This window comes from Eumetopias jubatus, unplaced genomic scaffold (genome assembly GCF_037043125.1).
Source record: "Eumetopias jubatus isolate StellerSeaLion01/CBP00866 unplaced genomic scaffold, mEumJub1_p1.0 scaffold_4, whole genome shotgun sequence".
NCBI classification, from domain to species: Eukaryota; Metazoa; Chordata; class Mammalia; order Carnivora; family Otariidae; genus Eumetopias; species Eumetopias jubatus.
The window spans coordinates 138,326,334-138,343,153 of record NW_028274810.1 but is presented as its reverse complement, the minus strand read 5'-3'; the positions used below and the strand labels follow the sequence as shown (position 1 = coordinate 138,343,153).

The following is a 16,820-nucleotide window of genomic DNA, read 5'->3' as shown; positions in this document are numbered from 1 at the left end:
ATGAAGATTTTGGAAAATCTTTTAGATTACTTTTTGAGTTCTTAAGATACACATTTTTAAAAATCGATGCATAAAAATCAATTGTGGTATATTGGTTTTAGGCATATTTGCATATATTTAAATGTAAAAGTATAACATTTGCATAAAAAACCTTGATAAATAATAAATACATTTGATAAATGAGTTGTTGGTCACAAAAGTAGGGAAAGGTTTTACTTACATGTTTTAGAATTAGGATGAAATAAAAGTTCATTTTAGTGACTGATTTTAATCCAGTATTATGGTATGAGTTATTTAAAATTTCAAATTCACCATAATAAAGACTGTGACACCAGTGAAAATGAAGATATGCAGAGAATTAAAATCTTGATAGAAACCTTATTAAGAGGCATCTTCCATTTTTGTGTCTTTTATGAGTCCTTAATAATCAAATATTTGGTCAGAATATTAACTATAGAATTAAAGAAAACAACAATTAACAAGAAGCAAATAAAACCTATGGTTATGAGAGCACAGAACCCACTGGAAAATGGGATAATAGATTTACATGATGACCACAAGTCCTGCAATTAAATCAGAATTTATTTTAGGATTGTATCATTAAAAAGAAAATAAATGTCAAGAGGCCTGAAGTATTAGACAATTTGTCTCTCTTATTTTTGTTTGTTTTGGATATGCTATATCACAAAAAAGACACAGTTACTTTTCACATACCCTGAGATGCTACATGGGTAGCATCTAACAGTATCATAATTGTTCAATAAATGTTTCTTGAACAGATGTTTGGTTGCCTGCTGTTGCCCCCAAACTCCAAACCTCGCCAGGAATTTTACTTTTGCAGTCACTTCCACCCTGCCTCTAAAAGTTTAAAGACATATTTATTGGACAAATACTCAGAAAAGAAGTGAAATTATGATAAGTAGGCAGATATATGAGCTCTGTGAGAATCACCAGGGCTTGATATTTCTAACATCATGAAAAAAAAGAAAGAAAGAAATACTCAACTCCATGTGCTTTAAGTCTCAGGATGATAAGAAAAATATGTTTTCGATGTTCCCCCTAATGTATTCAGTTCAATATGAGAATAGATATGTCTCATATTAATATTTAATTTCTAAATACTCATGAGCTCCATTAAAATTCTCTGGCAAAATCATACCAAGCTTTCCTTCCAGTGGACTCTAACCCAAGGTTTTGGCAGGCGCTGACTGATTAGCAGGTTTTTTCCTTCCCAATCACATTTCTTAGCACACCCAAATGGAGCTCTGGGAACTTACTGTTTAAAAAATATTCTTTACAAAGTATATTAAGGACTTGTTTAGACTATCTAAAGGAGATAAAACTCAAGGTAATGGAGTGTAATAGAAAAATGTGAAATGTCTTTAAAACAAGATCCCTTCATATGGAATTATCGTCTATATTCATATCTATACATGAAAGTATGGAATTGAGCTAATTTTTCATATAGCTCAAGTCCACTATTAAAGAACCCTCTGTGGTATGTATATTGCATATGCACATGGAACCACCGCATGAATGGTCACATAAGCCACAGCTTAGTGACAACCATAACTTTCAGACATAATTGGTGTTTTCTTTCACTCATCACTATTTACGATTCATCGCATCTTCACTCAGAGAAAGGCTGATTAGCGAGCAGAACTACAGAAGATGACTTTAAGCTCCAAACTTTGAAGAGCTCTCCTGAGACTAGGGAAAGGATCTGTTTGAAGTGGACAAGCGTTCACAGAGGCACTCATTCAATAATTGTTGGGTGGGGACAGGCAGATGGATAGATATCTTCTAAAGAGACAGGCCTACAATATTTTCAATGGTTAAGTGGCTCCAGATATTCTAGTCATATTAAAAATTTGTATTTTCAACACCTGAAACTAATATAACACTGTATGTTAACTATACCAGGATTTAAAATATATATATATATTTCCACTGTCACAAAGACAGCCCAGAATAAATATGCTTGATGCCCTGGTTAGGTCTTCTCTACACAGGACTAAACATAAGTGATCTTAATAAAGACTTTTAATAACAAAGATTCTTTCCCCTTCGTACTAGTTATTGGGAGCTTCTATATCTCCCAATAAGCAACTCTTCCTTCTCCCCCTCTACAAAAGAAATAATTAATATTAGTTTTAAAATAGGAATCTTCCTGAAACTCTCCCAGGACTCTGAATTAATCTTTAACATTGGCTAATTTCTGTCTTCTGTATTTAAGTGTCTAACACCATAACATCAAATGTTTATCCAGGACAGCATCGCAGGTTTTATCTAAGGCTAAAATGAGCAAGCAAGAGAGAAGAAACTAGAAAGTTCTTTTAGAATGATACTGTGAATTCACAAGTTCAAGCTTATGAATACATTCTCTGATGTTAACAAACTTCATGCAATGCTTCTATGAATAGCATTATTTTGCTGCTTTTATACAGCAATCAATACAATCTAGAAAGTTGTATTGAATATTTACTTGTTCCATGTTAAATAAAATATCTACTATACCAAATTGAAGAAATTCTTACCACCTTCTTTAGTGCAAAGGTTGACGAGGTTATGCACTGTGTCCATCAGCTCCAGCTGCTGCTTCTGAAGGACACTATTATTGGTGGTGGCTCTGTTCAACTGTTTCTCCAGTTCCTGGATTATATACGTTTGACGAGTAACCAAGACTTGAAGATTCTCTCTCTCTTCTTTTAAGGTGTCCAACTCTTCCTTGTGCTTTCCTTCCATTTCTAAGATTTTATGTTCTAATAAACTATAAGGAAAAAAAGACAAGACTATTTTAAAAATGCTATACAAAAATATATGACTCAACTAGATCCTGAGTTTATTTAAAGTTAGAAATTTTAGTTAGGTACGTCACAATGGAAATATTTTATAAGTGACAGTCTCAGAATATACACAGATGAATGGATAAAGAAGATGTGGTGTGTGTATATAACACACACACACAATAGAATATTATGCAGCCATCAAAAGGAATGAAATCTTGTCATTTGCAACGATGTGGATGGAACTGGAGGGTATTATGCTGAGCGAAATAAGTCAATCAGAGGAAGAGATGTTTCATATGACCTCACTGATATGAGGAATTCTTAATCTCAGGAAACAAACTGAGGGTTGCTGGAGTGGTGGGGGGTGGGAGGGATGGGGTGGCTGGGTGATGGACATCAGGGAGGGTATGTGCCATGGTGAGCGCTGTGAATTGTGCAATCACAATTGCACAATTGTGTTGAATCACAGACCTGTACCTCTGAAACAAATAATACATTATATGTTAAAAAAAGAAGAAGATAGGAGGAAGGGTAAAATGAAAGGGGGAAATCGGAGGGGGAGACAAACCATGAGAGACTATGGACTCTGAGAAACAAACTGAGGGTTCTAGAGGGGAGGGGTTGGGAGGATGGGTTAGCCTGGTGATGGGTATTAAAGAGGGCATGTATTGAATGGAGCACTGGGTTATACACAAACAATGAATCATGGAACACTACATCAAAAACTAATGATGTAATGTATGGTGATTAACATAACATAATAAAATTTTTAAAAAAGAATATACACATATAACATATTCTAATATGCATAATATGTTATTTATATAAACATTTAATACACATATTAATTATAGGAGTTACATATATAACCTATCAAATAAAGAATTATTAGACCATTTGTTGTCAGAGCAATATTTATTTCCTGGGGTACATCTCATATCCAAGGTAGCTGACATGGACCCAAAAAATTTTAGCCTGTAAAAGTTATAGTATAATTTTCATTAAGGAAATAGGTCCAATAAGAAACTAATAGAAGAGTCCAGGAAAAATACAAACAAAATATAGAAACTCTTTTTTTAATTTATGTTGCATTCATTTGGGATTCTCAAAACATTAACAGTGATTAAATTTCACAATAGTTCTGTGGGGTCAGTTAATAGTATATTGATGCAGAACCCACAGGACCAGAAAGTAAGCTATACAAAATCTCAGTGAATTAGGTTTCTTGGGATTTCTGATGGTTGGTCCTGTATCATAACCACAGCTTACCTTGTCTCTCAACCTAAGTTTCAGAATGAGGGCTAAAACCACCAGTTCCCAAATCACTGCATAGATGGTTTTGCACAGGACGACCACAGACTGGTGGTGTGGTCTTACACAAAGACATGGGATTTTGCTCAGGGTGATGTAATCTTCAACTGAGAACCTTCCTTCTCTCAGAACTCTTCAGAAGATACTCCCTTTGCATATAGCACATTAAAAATGATAGGGAATGCAGAAGCACTCTTGGATCCTAGCAACTGACTGTAAATAAAAAGTATTTATATTTTATAGAGTGTATAATATACTAAGATTCCTCAGAGGAAAGCCTGATTCAGTTTCCTCAGTTCCATTTTCAGAAGGTTCAACCAGTCCTTAGTTTACAAGGTGTTATTCAAATGTAACATACCAGACTGGGCACTTAATTTACCTTGGAGAAATATAGCACTGAATCACTCCTATAAGTTTGCAAAAAGGGGACTCCCGGGAATTTTTTAAATTTAATACTTAAATCATAAAATAGAGCATGTTAGAAGAGCCAAATTTTCCTACTTGATGTACTGGGGGATGAGCTAGAATATCTGATTGTCCTTTACACAGATTAAGAAGTGAGGAGAGAAGTGCACATGAGCATTCTGGATCTTTGCCAACCAACCTGTCTCAAGAAGATGTGGATCAGAATATGGCAGGGAAGTTTCCTGTTGAACCACATCTGAAAAACACTGGGATGCTTCTATTCATGTTACCTTACTAATTTGCAACACCTTGGGTAGCATGTCTAGATTCACATATGAAAATTTCCACTGAGACCTGTCAGGGGCACCACTCTGACTTGTGCAAGATAAGAGAAGCCACATCTCTAGTTTGGGTTGCTCTCATTCCATGGGACACCAGTAGTGAAAGAAACCCTACCCTGATTGTTAAGCAAACTCAATTTGGATAGAATCTGGGTATAGTGATTAGGGAAATTTGTGATGGCCGTCTGTATTTTGAAGACATCTTTTGGAAATGAAAACCTTAGGCAAGGAAGTCAGGGTAAGATAAAAGAAACATCTGTAAAGAGTAGGTACGATTCACAGTCTTTTAGTGTTTTCTTCTGTGTCAATAATTTGCTGCTGAAGTTAGAGGTTAAAAAATAAACTAAATAAAACAAACAAACAAACAAAAGACCCTTCTCTATTGGTTAAAAAGTTTATCCAACCACTCACTGGTTTAAGTGTAGTGCACTTGCTATGGAGTCAAAGCACGTTTTCTCTGTGTCTCATAATCTTTGGCCTTCAGATCTGAGAATTAACCACAACTGATGCCTTAGCTCATTCTCAGTTTACTTTTTTAATTTTTTGTTTTCCTCCTAAGGATCAGATGCAAGATGCCCATAATGTAAAGTCAGTTAACTTACAAAAAAATTGTCTTTTAAATTCACAAGAGTTATAGTTAGTATACTACTAAGAAACCTTAAAATTAGCTGTTAAAATGATAATAATAATGTAAAGATCAAAATTTGGATGATATAGTCATATAATACTGAATAAAAATATGAATTACCATTTTGTTCCTACAAAAAGATGAGCATTGGCCTTTCCGTTTTCCTAATCAGTAGGTAACATTCTGGCTTAGAAAATATGATGCTATAGCTATAACTTGCATTTATTGCTTGCTAAGTGCCAATAGTGTTCTCAGTACTATGTAAGATAGAAAATGATACCACTCCTACTCTAAGGATTTATTTTTAGAGAGAATACCTCAAATAAAACAATAGCAGCTGTAAGAAACTTTTGTTTCAGATATAATGCTGTTTAAAATTTTTTTAAATCAATGTTTCTCCACTTCTTTTGATACACTCCCTATTCAAGAGAGTATATACTTAAAGATGGCTACTACCTGCGATGTCAATAAAGGAATTTTGCTTGTTTGTTTTGGTTTTCAGGATAATTTGGAAAGAGCTGAAAATTTAAAGTTGATCAAAGCATTCCCTGATGTCAAAGAAAACAACTTGAAACTGGCTTATGGAAGAAAAGGCCTGCATTTCCTGAGTAAAAGGAATATGCACTTAACATGATGAAAAGAACATTAATTTTCATAATTCACTGAACAACCTTTAATGCACGTGACTATCAAAAGAAATCCAAATAGCCTGTCATCTTAAAATAGATATTAATGCAAAGTAAAGAAGGGACTGCCCACAGAAGTAAGAACCATGCTCTGCATGCATCACAGATACCTCACAGGGTTTGGAATGAAATATATTCAAGAAAAAATAATATGCATGAAAACTATTGGCAAAATGGAAACATGTCACACTGTTTCCCAAATGGCAAGTCTTGCCAGTTAACTATCTCTTCCATTTTCTCATCTCATTTCTTCACTTGGAGTTCCTTTAATAACTTTTATATTATAGTAATTATCTATTAAATTTATTAGGTATATCCTTTATATTAATCATAACTTTTTAGACTTTTTTGGGCAGGATTGATCTCTTCTAGGCCCTTCCTTCCATTTTCTCCAACACTGCTCATCCCTTACTTCCATCTTCTCTTCATATTTGGCTTAAAAAAAAAACCCAAAAAACAAAAATTATTCTCTTTCCTTAGATACATCTTCTCATCCATTGGTTATTATCTACTTGGGAAGTCAGCCCTTCTCATTACTCCAAACTGGTCTGAATCCAAAACTTCCTTGCCAGAAAAAATTCACATGCTATCTCTATTAATCTCATTGTTGTAATATACCATTATAATTGTGTAGTCCTTTTAAGCCCTTATCTCCTTTGATTCTTAAAGCAATATAGAGATATAGACTGGGTAGATATCACAAGCCCCAGTTAATAAGAATCTAAGTATCTTGTCCAAGAATCATGCACTAATTGTGTTAGAACCGAGATAAAAAGTCATGTCTTCTAACTTGTCAGACTAGAAATGTGCCCATGACATCCCAGTGCTATGAAAACTAGCATGAGAGTCTCTCTTTGATTTAATATCTTCTACTTATTTCTTCTACCCATTTATATATTGTTAGGAAGCAAGAAATCACTTTAACATCTCCTTAGTAATTGTCACTCTCCATCTGGTTATTCTGGGAGCTTGTCTTTCACAGTATTTTAGCCTCTTGATCTTTTACATGTATAAAAACTGTTTCTTTGTCAAGCCAGTTTTTTTTTTTTTAATCTGAATTAAGATTTTCTTAAGCACCACTCTGCCTTAACCCCTCTGTCATTTAGTGTAATTTTATCCCATTTTTTCCTGGAGTCTTTTATTGGTTCTCTTACATTTTCCCTATCCAGATCAATTGGAAGAGGCTACCTCAGCTAGATACAGAGAACTACAAGTAAAGGTTGATAATATTACAGCTCCAGCATCCTAAAATTAGACAGGCAACATAGTTATATTTTCCCTGATGTTGTCCTGCAGCAATAAGTTTAGTTTAGACTTAAATGCATAATCCAAAATGTGGATGCCGATTCCAAACTCCAATGCACTGTTTTCTAGAGTGCATTCTGCATATTTTTATCAGGTGTACGAGTCCCACTTTCAAGTCTTTGGGAAGCTTAGATTAAAGAAACAGTTTTTATCATGATGCATCTTTTAGGATTAGTGTTCCATGGAACAACAATTTATGAAACTGTGTACCTATATCTATACAAATGGAGTTAGAAATCTGAAGACAGTATTTCTCACAGGATTCCAAATACTTCCTGTTTCCCATCTTTCTGGAAACACTCTGAGAAGAGACATGCATAAAATTTTGGCACTTAACTTCTAGTTTGAAGCAGAGGTGAACTTTAATGAAGAATAAAATAAACAAAATAATCTAGGCCTTGAACTTCCGTAAAAGGTTCTAATTGAGTATATACAAAACCTGATTTGAAGTTTTTGGTTGACTTCTTTCCATTTTCACAGTCTGCCTCCTCAAACATATCTTATTGGAAATATTTCAGATCATTGAACACATCTTGAAACTTTCACAGAAAAAACTCTCCCTTTCAAATTGTTTCCCACAATAGAGTTCTTAACATAGCAGCCAATGAATTCACAGTGGTGACAGTTTCCTAAGCAATATGTGTGTAAAGATAGCCCTTAAACAAGGAGGAAGATGTTGAAAATATAGAAAACTTCTCAATTTTATCTGTCTGAAACTGCTTACAGATGTTTCCATTTTTTAATTATTTTCAATATGTAAGGTGTCAACATGTGTTGCAAATATGGGTTTTAAAGACTGATTTTTTTTCCCTCTTCAAACAAGGGTATAGTAACTTCAGGTTACATTTATACTTTAAATTTCTAACTTGAACATAGCAAATTTAAAATTTATAGCTAAATACTTTTGTAATTTAAATGTGGAGCAGAAACATAGATTACTACAAGCAAACATTGGCAAATACTTTTTTTTAATAGTTTGGGGTAAATAAGAATAAACTAAGTATGTTATGGGAGCCAGAAAGCAAGAAAAAAACAAACAGATACACTTAAAAATATAAAAACCTAATACTTCTATAAAAAAACTGCACAATAAATGACAAACTACAGAAACACATATCTGCAGCATATATGACAAAGTTTTAATGTCCACTGAAGAGCACATATGAGTTAATAAAACAAAGATAAACAATGTAATGGAAAGATGAGAAACACACATGAATAGGCTAGTCACAGAAGAAGAAATGCAAATGGTCAATAAACATGAAAAGATGTACAACCTAACTTTTCAAGTAGACAACATTAATAAAATGGTTAACAAGGTTTGGGGAAATTAGAAAGCCCATGCACACTTGGGGAGAAATATAAAATTCGGAGATAATTTGTCAATATGTATGAAAACTTAAATAATCACATAAAAATTCTAATAAATTGTAAATTATAGTCTATCTATACTAGGAATGAGAGATAGGTGTATATAATTACATGTTTAAAATATCCATGATAAATTTTTATGAATTAGAAATAAACCCAACATGTAAAGAATAGTTATAATCTATACACATATGCATTTATTATACATATACGTATTTAAACGTGTGTGATTGGATATTAGTGTGTGTCTGTGTAAACACAACAAATATTCACACTCAACACGATGTATGTCTTAGTATATTCATAGAAAAAGTATATATTCTTCTGGAAGAATAAGCACCAAACTTAATCTGTCAGTGATGATTCTCTGCAGGGGGTGGTGGTGGTGGAGGAGTATGGAATTAAGAAGACTGTGTCCTTCAATTGTATACACTTCTACATAATTTAATATTTAGATAAGTTTGCCTTACTTTTTTACTAATCAGAGAGATGTGTTAGATAGTCATGAGTCTAGAATGGTTTGGGAAGATGTTATCTAGAAATTTAAAGACTGGGCTGAATTAGTGAAATTCAAAATGTGAACTGATAACCTTGGGAGCCATGCAGTATGCTTTTGGGGATGCAGAATAGCAGTGTGAACATCATCTCTACTGTATTTATGTTAAGAACAATTAATATTTTACAATATTTCATGTAAACTATGTGGTTTGTGTTTTCCATTAAAAAATATTTTTTAGTTGTGTTTGTGTGTATAGAGATATAAATGACATTTGTTGCAATAGAGCTCCCGGGACATCTGCCAGTTCATCATTCATTCAACGTTCAAAAAGCACTTAATACTATATATACAATGTGTAGAGAATTGTGCCTGGGAGCATGAAGACAAAGATAAATAAAACACAGTCTCTGTGTTCCAGAAGGTCACAGCCCAATAGTAGAGAAATAGATAAACACATACACACACACACACACACACACAAACACACTCACACACATTACAATGTGATGGGATAAGTAAAATAATGGGGGAAAACAATGTAGAGTTATCATATAAGTTGTAATGACCAAATCTATTGGGCAGAGTCAGAGAAAGGTTCTTAGGTTAACATCTGCACAGAGTTTTGAAGGGTGAATGGGAGTTTCTCAGTTGAATAAAGAACTACAGAGCATTTCAGACAAGTCAAACATCAAAAATGTCTGAAATAACATCAAGTCTTCAGTGTGATACTAACAACCAGCATGATTAAACACTTGTGATGTGTGTCAGGCACTGTTCTCAGAGCTTTACATGCATTAACCCAATTAATCCTCACATAAACTCCATGCACTACTATTATCATCACCCCAGTATTAGAAATTAGGAAACCAAAGTACAGTGAGTTTAAGTAACTTGTCCAAAGTCACACAAATAATACATGGCAGAGCTGGTTATAGCAGGATAAAGGAAAAGTAAACCCTAGGCAGTCTGGCTTCAGAGCTCATGTTCTTAGCTATCAGACCATACTTTCTAAAATATAAGACTTGTATAAGTAGAGCTACCACATTAGGATTATAATGATCACCAACTGTGTTCAATGCTAAGAAACTTGAACTTTCTTCAGTTAGTTACAGAGAACCAGTAGGGGATTAGGCAGATGTTCTCTAGAGATTGAAAAGTTCGGCTGAATTAGTGTTGGGGACCTAAACAAAAGTGAAAAATAATCTGACTTGCATTTTAGAAAGAAGACTTTGCAGAGCTCTGGATGATCAGTTTGAAAGACATGGGGCTTAAAGCACAGAGGTCACTGCAATGGCTGAGAAGAATCAATGGGAGTTTGACCTAAGATATAGTCAGTGGAAGTAAAATGAACAGGACAGATTGAGAAAAATATTTAGGAGATGGAACTGACAGCCTCAACAGTCACTGTGAGTTGTGAGGAATCAGGGAAAGGAAAAAATTAATATTACCCTTGGATTTTTAGTTTGATTCAGAATTCTCTTCCACTCTAAAACCCTAGATTAATGAAACTGAAATTTAAAAATGCTATATGCCATTAAATACATTTTTAAAAAACATGAGAAGAAGAAAAATGTTCTATTCAATCAGTCTGTAGGTATTCCATTTTCAAGGTATAGAATAGAATAATATAAATTTAAAAACTTTTTATTGATCCCTACTATACACAACTAACATAATTCAGCCTAATCTAATGCTAGCAGTCAGGAGGATTTTACCTTAGTATTTTGTGAAGATCTTATCAAATAGAAAAGAACTTTAATTTAAAGACTGTGACTTAACTTTTCATTTCTTTAGGCAACTTAAGTATTAAAAAATCAATATTTTAAGAAGCCATTACAGTAATTTGTAAGGTATAATTTAGTATCTTGAAATTACACACATTTCAATCAGTTAAAATTAATTAACTTAATAACTTCTCATAAACTCCAGCTAAAAGATAGATGAGGCTTGTCAAATAAGTTCAGTGAATTCCCAAGGTAAAATAAATAGTTTATATTCCCTACTTCAGTATTAGCAGGAATAAATAATGATCTATATAGAAATAGGCCAAAAACAACTGGCCGACTCCTTTCTTCAAACTTCTATTTGTTTGTGTAAAGAGGATAACTTGACAGCCACATCAATTAATCTTGAGGATGCATCATGCTGGAAAAATATTTTTATAATAATTAAGACAGAGAATCATTACGGACTTCAACCCTAATTTTGCTTTCATAAACTAGCTGTTTGGTCATGGACAAGTAAGTAAACTTGACCTTTGTGGACTTCACCTTCTTTATACATAAAATAGAAATAATAATAGATACTTTGCAGAATTAGTTGGAGGATTAGCTGTAATGTATGCAAAGCACCTGGCATAGATGTTCACCCCTATTAGGTAGGCAGGTAGCAGACAGTTTTGATAAAACTATGTTGAAGTGGCCATCACATGGGTAGTTTCACTTCACTCTGAATGGTAATGAAAATTTGCCTAATCTTCACTCTACATATTCAACACAAGTATCAGGAAAGCCCAAGTGCTCCATCTTTGTATATGCAAGATGCTCACTTCCCTTCCTGTATACCCTGGTGAGGCAGAAGAATTTCTTCTGGAATATATTTTTACCCGGCTGTGCTCCCACCTTGGGAAAAGTTGGGGTTAAGTCAGAGATGGGCAGGTGCCTTGATCAGTTCACCAAATTTTAGGTGAAAAGATTCAGCTCAAGGGATTTGCATTATGACATCTTTCCCTGTCCCTCTCCTCGCTTCTATTGTCTTGAACTGACCTGGCAGGAAACGTACTCAAAGAATCTTAGAAAAGTTGACAATTACATGTTCCACTTTGTGATCCAACCCCCTATGTGCAATGTAAATATTAATGCTTCCCATTTCTTGGGATCTTGGTTGATAATTTCAATTACATGGGCCAATTACTGATCTTGTACTTGCAAATGCTATTTCTTTGAGGTAAGAAACAAAACCATTTTGACATTAGGATGGCATTCAACAAAAGAAAAAAAAAACATTCCTTAAAGAAAGCAAACTGGAAGTTTCTTGGAGTCACCCCCAGTAGATTGTTAGGAAAACAAACAGTAGAGCAAATGTTGCTAATCCTATTCTTGCTTTGTGCCTTTGGCCATTTAAGGGATAAAGAAGTGAATCTAATGAGGCCAAAAATCCTTTTTCAACCCTACAAGTGATGCATTTAATTTGTCAGGATGTAAATCAGCAGGACCTCTCAGCATGATTGTGTAGCATAATCCTGTCCATAAAATATTCCTCCTTGTTCTGCCAAAGAAGTGGTGGACCCTCCTAAGGGCCAGCTCACCGACTTGGCAGCTGAGTCCCCATCATACTCAAAGCTGGTAAGTCACACACCCAGACACAACCCCTGACATTCCATGGGGAGGAAGCAAAGCTTAATTTAGATAATCCCCTTTGCAAAGTGTATTAGCTGATCCAAACCAGACCTGGCCAACTAAAGGCATGTTGTTCCTACATTTCAGAGATGTCTAAATGTAGAAATAGCTTCTTGTTACATTTGGAGGATTAAGATTCGTTTAAGGAATAGGTAGGGATAATCAATAAACTTCTTTAAAAATATATATAAACAGTTTCATGCTTGACTTTGACCTTCTGTCCACTTAAATTGTATTGGGTGGTGGGGGGGAGTACTTCTTTGTTGCTCTAGAAAGCGCTTGGCAGAGTTCCTGAATTCCATTTCATATATGGAAATAAACAATAACAATAAAGAGAATAGGGAAAGTATGCTGTACATCACAAAAGGATATTCTTGGTTTTTTATAAAATACTTTTTTTCTAAGTGGTTCATAGAAGAATATGCCTAGTTTAAGAATAAACGTTCCACCAACACTTCTTTAAACATATTGGACCCTTCTACAGGAAGACACAGATAACAAAGAGACACAGCAATGTCAGGAGATACAGCACATTGATAGAAAAATACCCCCAGGAACCACAGGTGAAGTAATGCTACACTTGAGCATCAAAAAAGAAAGGGGTGCAAAGGAGGAGTAAAAGATGCATGTAAGTTTTTGTCAGCATGAGCACAGAGATAAATTTCAAGTTGAAACCTAAATCCCTGAAGTCATTGTGAAATACCTACATTTCTGGCAAGAGGAATTGTTAGAACTCTGAAAAAATTATCACTAGCAGTCACTAGCAAGTCACTAGTTGTGACTTGTATATATAAAGACCTGAATTTTCCTTAGAAATTAGAACTTAATAAAGGAAAAAAAATCATCAGCAGAAGGCATGTATGTGCTGGGATTAGGAACGAGACACCTCTACTTGACCTGCAGCAGACAGAGCTCTTTTGAGGGCGTGAACCTTCACTCAGCTTTACCCATGGAACAGAGAGAACAACTTTTAAGCAATTTCCCTTAAACAAACAAACAATGTCATGGTGAGAATTCCATAGTAGGAAATGATACTAGATGCCATATCAAGAATTGATGGAAAACAAAAAACCCAAAATGGTTGGGAAATAAGGTAGAGGTGATATATTTTTTAAAAAAGAAAGAGAAGAAAGAAAACAAAAGAATGAATGAATATGAGAAGGAAGGAGGGAAAGAGAAGGAGAGACAGAGACACGGTGGGGGGGGAGGGAGAGAGAGAGTGAGAGAGAGAGAGAGAGGGAGTGCGAGAGCTGAGTACAAGTGACGCTTAAGGACAGCATTTGTTTTTGTAGTTAAGAGTGAGACCTTTCAGTCCTCCCAGGTTTTTTTATGGTATCCTGACAGCTCAAGTGTCAGATGCAGACCTAGAGATAATACACATATCAGCAGGGGAAGAATTGAAGAATGCAGATTCATGCTGACAACTTTTTAAAAGATAAATCATATATGGTAACATACTTAGTGAGAGACTGAAACCACCCTAGGTTACACCTTAAAATGAAATACCATGCAGTTATTAAGAATGATATTAGAGGGATATTTATTCATGAGAAATGATAGCTATTTCCAAAGAAAGCAGGCTGCAAAACAGCTTGGATAGGAGGACACAGCTTTCCATAAAAAATATATTTACATATAATATACAGTGACACATGCAGTTTTCTCAATGTGACAGGACTGTGATTTTTAATTTTATTTTGTGTACTTTCTCCTTTTTCTCCAATAAAGTGTTATTTATGTAATTATAAAAACAAATAACCTAAAAAATAAGGTAAAGTTGACAATATTTTACTTATTTATTCCTAGACAAAGTTTTCACAATATCATCTTGAAATATATAACTCAAGATGTTCACTGTTAGCAACAACGTTAAAGCATGGTGGGACTCTAAAACCAAGGGACAGTTGATGTAAAGTATACCTGTTCCATGTATATGTCTGGTTACTGTGAAACAGCAGTGGGATAAATGGTACTTTTCAGCAGGATTTTCAATTCCAAAACATTTCATTATGCAACCAGTTCAGGGTCAAGTCCTGTCAAGTTTATTTATAGTTATACAGTTTACCCCATGACACAGTACAAAGATAAATAAATGTAAAACTTAGAAATACAAGTCATAGAGCATGCATGACCCCTTTCAGACTCTAAATCAACAGCCAGGTTTATCTTCTTCATGGAAAAGCTTCATTATAATTGCTGTCATTAAGGGCCACTTTTAGCGTAAAGTTGGGGAATCCTTTTAGGTTGCAGATAGTGGTATTGAGAGACCATGTGCTACAGTGCAAAGAGCAGGACTAGGAAGAAAGAAGCCTGGATTACATTCCCAGTTGTAACCCTAGCAATCTGTGTGACCTTGGAAAATCACTCACTTCTACTGAGTCTGTTCCCTCATGTATAAAGTAAGAGTACTAGCATTCCTCATGGTGCCTTCCTGGTTTGGAATATGGTGGAAATTCTAGTTCCAATGACATAAGGCATTTAACTAATTTCTAGCAACACAATGGTCTTTAAATCAATATAATGCATAAGAACTGAAACCTCTTCAAGCCATCCTAATGGCCAGGCGTCAGTTAATAAGCAATACATTTATTTGTCCTACAGAGGTCAGTGCTTTGACTGAATTGGCCATCATGAATGTCAATGACTTCAAAATGATATAGTCTATACGTCATCTCAAGATCTCTAGGTCCCATTTCACTTACCTGAGATGATTCATAGTTTAAAAAACACATCTATAAAACTAAGCAAAGAAATTTATTATATCCAGAGTAAATGGCTTTAAATGTGGGAAAGGGGATGGTGAGCAACTCTTGAATCAGCTTTACGGGTAAATAACTTTCTGGGAAAAATAAAATTTGCTTCTCTCTGGTGCAAGATCCCTGAATTCAACAATCTCATAGCTTTGTACAAGCTTAAGGGCAGGGAGAATGACAATTCAAGTTACAGAGTTTCAGAGACTACTTTTTTTCTCTATTGCTATAGATGTCATTCTGCTGAAAACTGTCAATATTTTGTGCCACTGAATTTAGTCACAGAATCAATTCTTGTGGCTATGGTGGGATCTGAACAACTAAACATTTGATAAATTAGTGCTAAAAGTTATAAAAACCAAATATTTCAAGAGTGTAAGCAATAGTATTATTTGTATTATATTAAATTGTCTCTATATTTCCTTTTTTTTTGCACACCACCTCAATCTTTTAAGAGTTGACAGAGAGGTGAAGGATAAAAATAAGTACATATGTAAATATTTGGAATATGACAATCCTCACCTGTTTTTCTCATGAATCTTTAGGATTTCATTTGTCTGTTGAAGAAGTTGCTTCTCTAGCTTGTACGTTGATAATGAATTCTCTAGTAGTTGTATTTCAAGTCGAGAAGTTTGATTTAGTACCTCAAGATAAAAGATAAAAACATTTCAAACTTTAATCACAAAAAGTGAAAAGAATTTTTGTTTTTTTATTTAGCTATGTTTTCTTTTAAAATAGTATTTCTTCCAGAATAATCAATTAAATGGCCTATATTCTACTAATTAATGTTTTGCAATGTGTCTTTTTTAAATTTTTTATTGTTATGTTTATCACCATACATTACATCATTTGTTTTTGACATAGTGTTCCATGATTCGTTGTTTGTGTATAACACCCAGTGCAATGTGTCTTAAATATGACATTCATTTGAGATTGAGATTGCAATTGAATGAGAAAACTGAGTTGTTAAGTCCATTTTCATGTCCTAAATCCCTAAGATATTCTACTGTGCTAGTTACATATTTATATATATATATGTATATAATTATATATATAATCCCCAATAATGATATTATATACATGTTATTTCTGAGATAAGAATTAGTACTTAAGTCTTAGATATTATATATAACCAATAACTAAGAGGCAAGTAAGATATGCTCACTTCGATCCCTCACCTTACAAAAACCAATTATAAATGTGCAAACAACTCTTGACATAGTTTAGACAGATTCAGGACCACAGGGTCATTGAACACCTATCATACTCGGTCATACCAGGCCTTCCAGATACCAGATCACTTCATAGACATGGGCACATGTTAACGGAGGAATTGC

General features: G+C 34.3%; 1 protein-coding gene across 2 annotated transcripts in view; it reads right to left on the bottom strand.

The window, feature by feature from the left end:
- ANGPT1 (angiopoietin 1) overlaps positions 1-16,820 on the bottom strand; it is a 241,237-nt gene that overhangs the window by 66,840 nt on the left and 157,577 nt on the right. Inside the window, exons 3-4 of one of the 2 annotated variants that reach the window (XM_088023101.1) lie at positions 16,006-16,127; positions 2,538-2,770 (exon numbers count right to left, since the gene is read on the bottom strand). In XM_088023101.1, coding sequence (XP_087879227.1) covers positions 2,538-2,770; positions 16,006-16,127 — 355 coding nt within the window. The remainder of the gene's footprint in view (positions 1-2,537; positions 2,771-16,005; positions 16,128-16,820) is intronic. The other variant, XM_028110588.2, reaches the window with a different exon arrangement.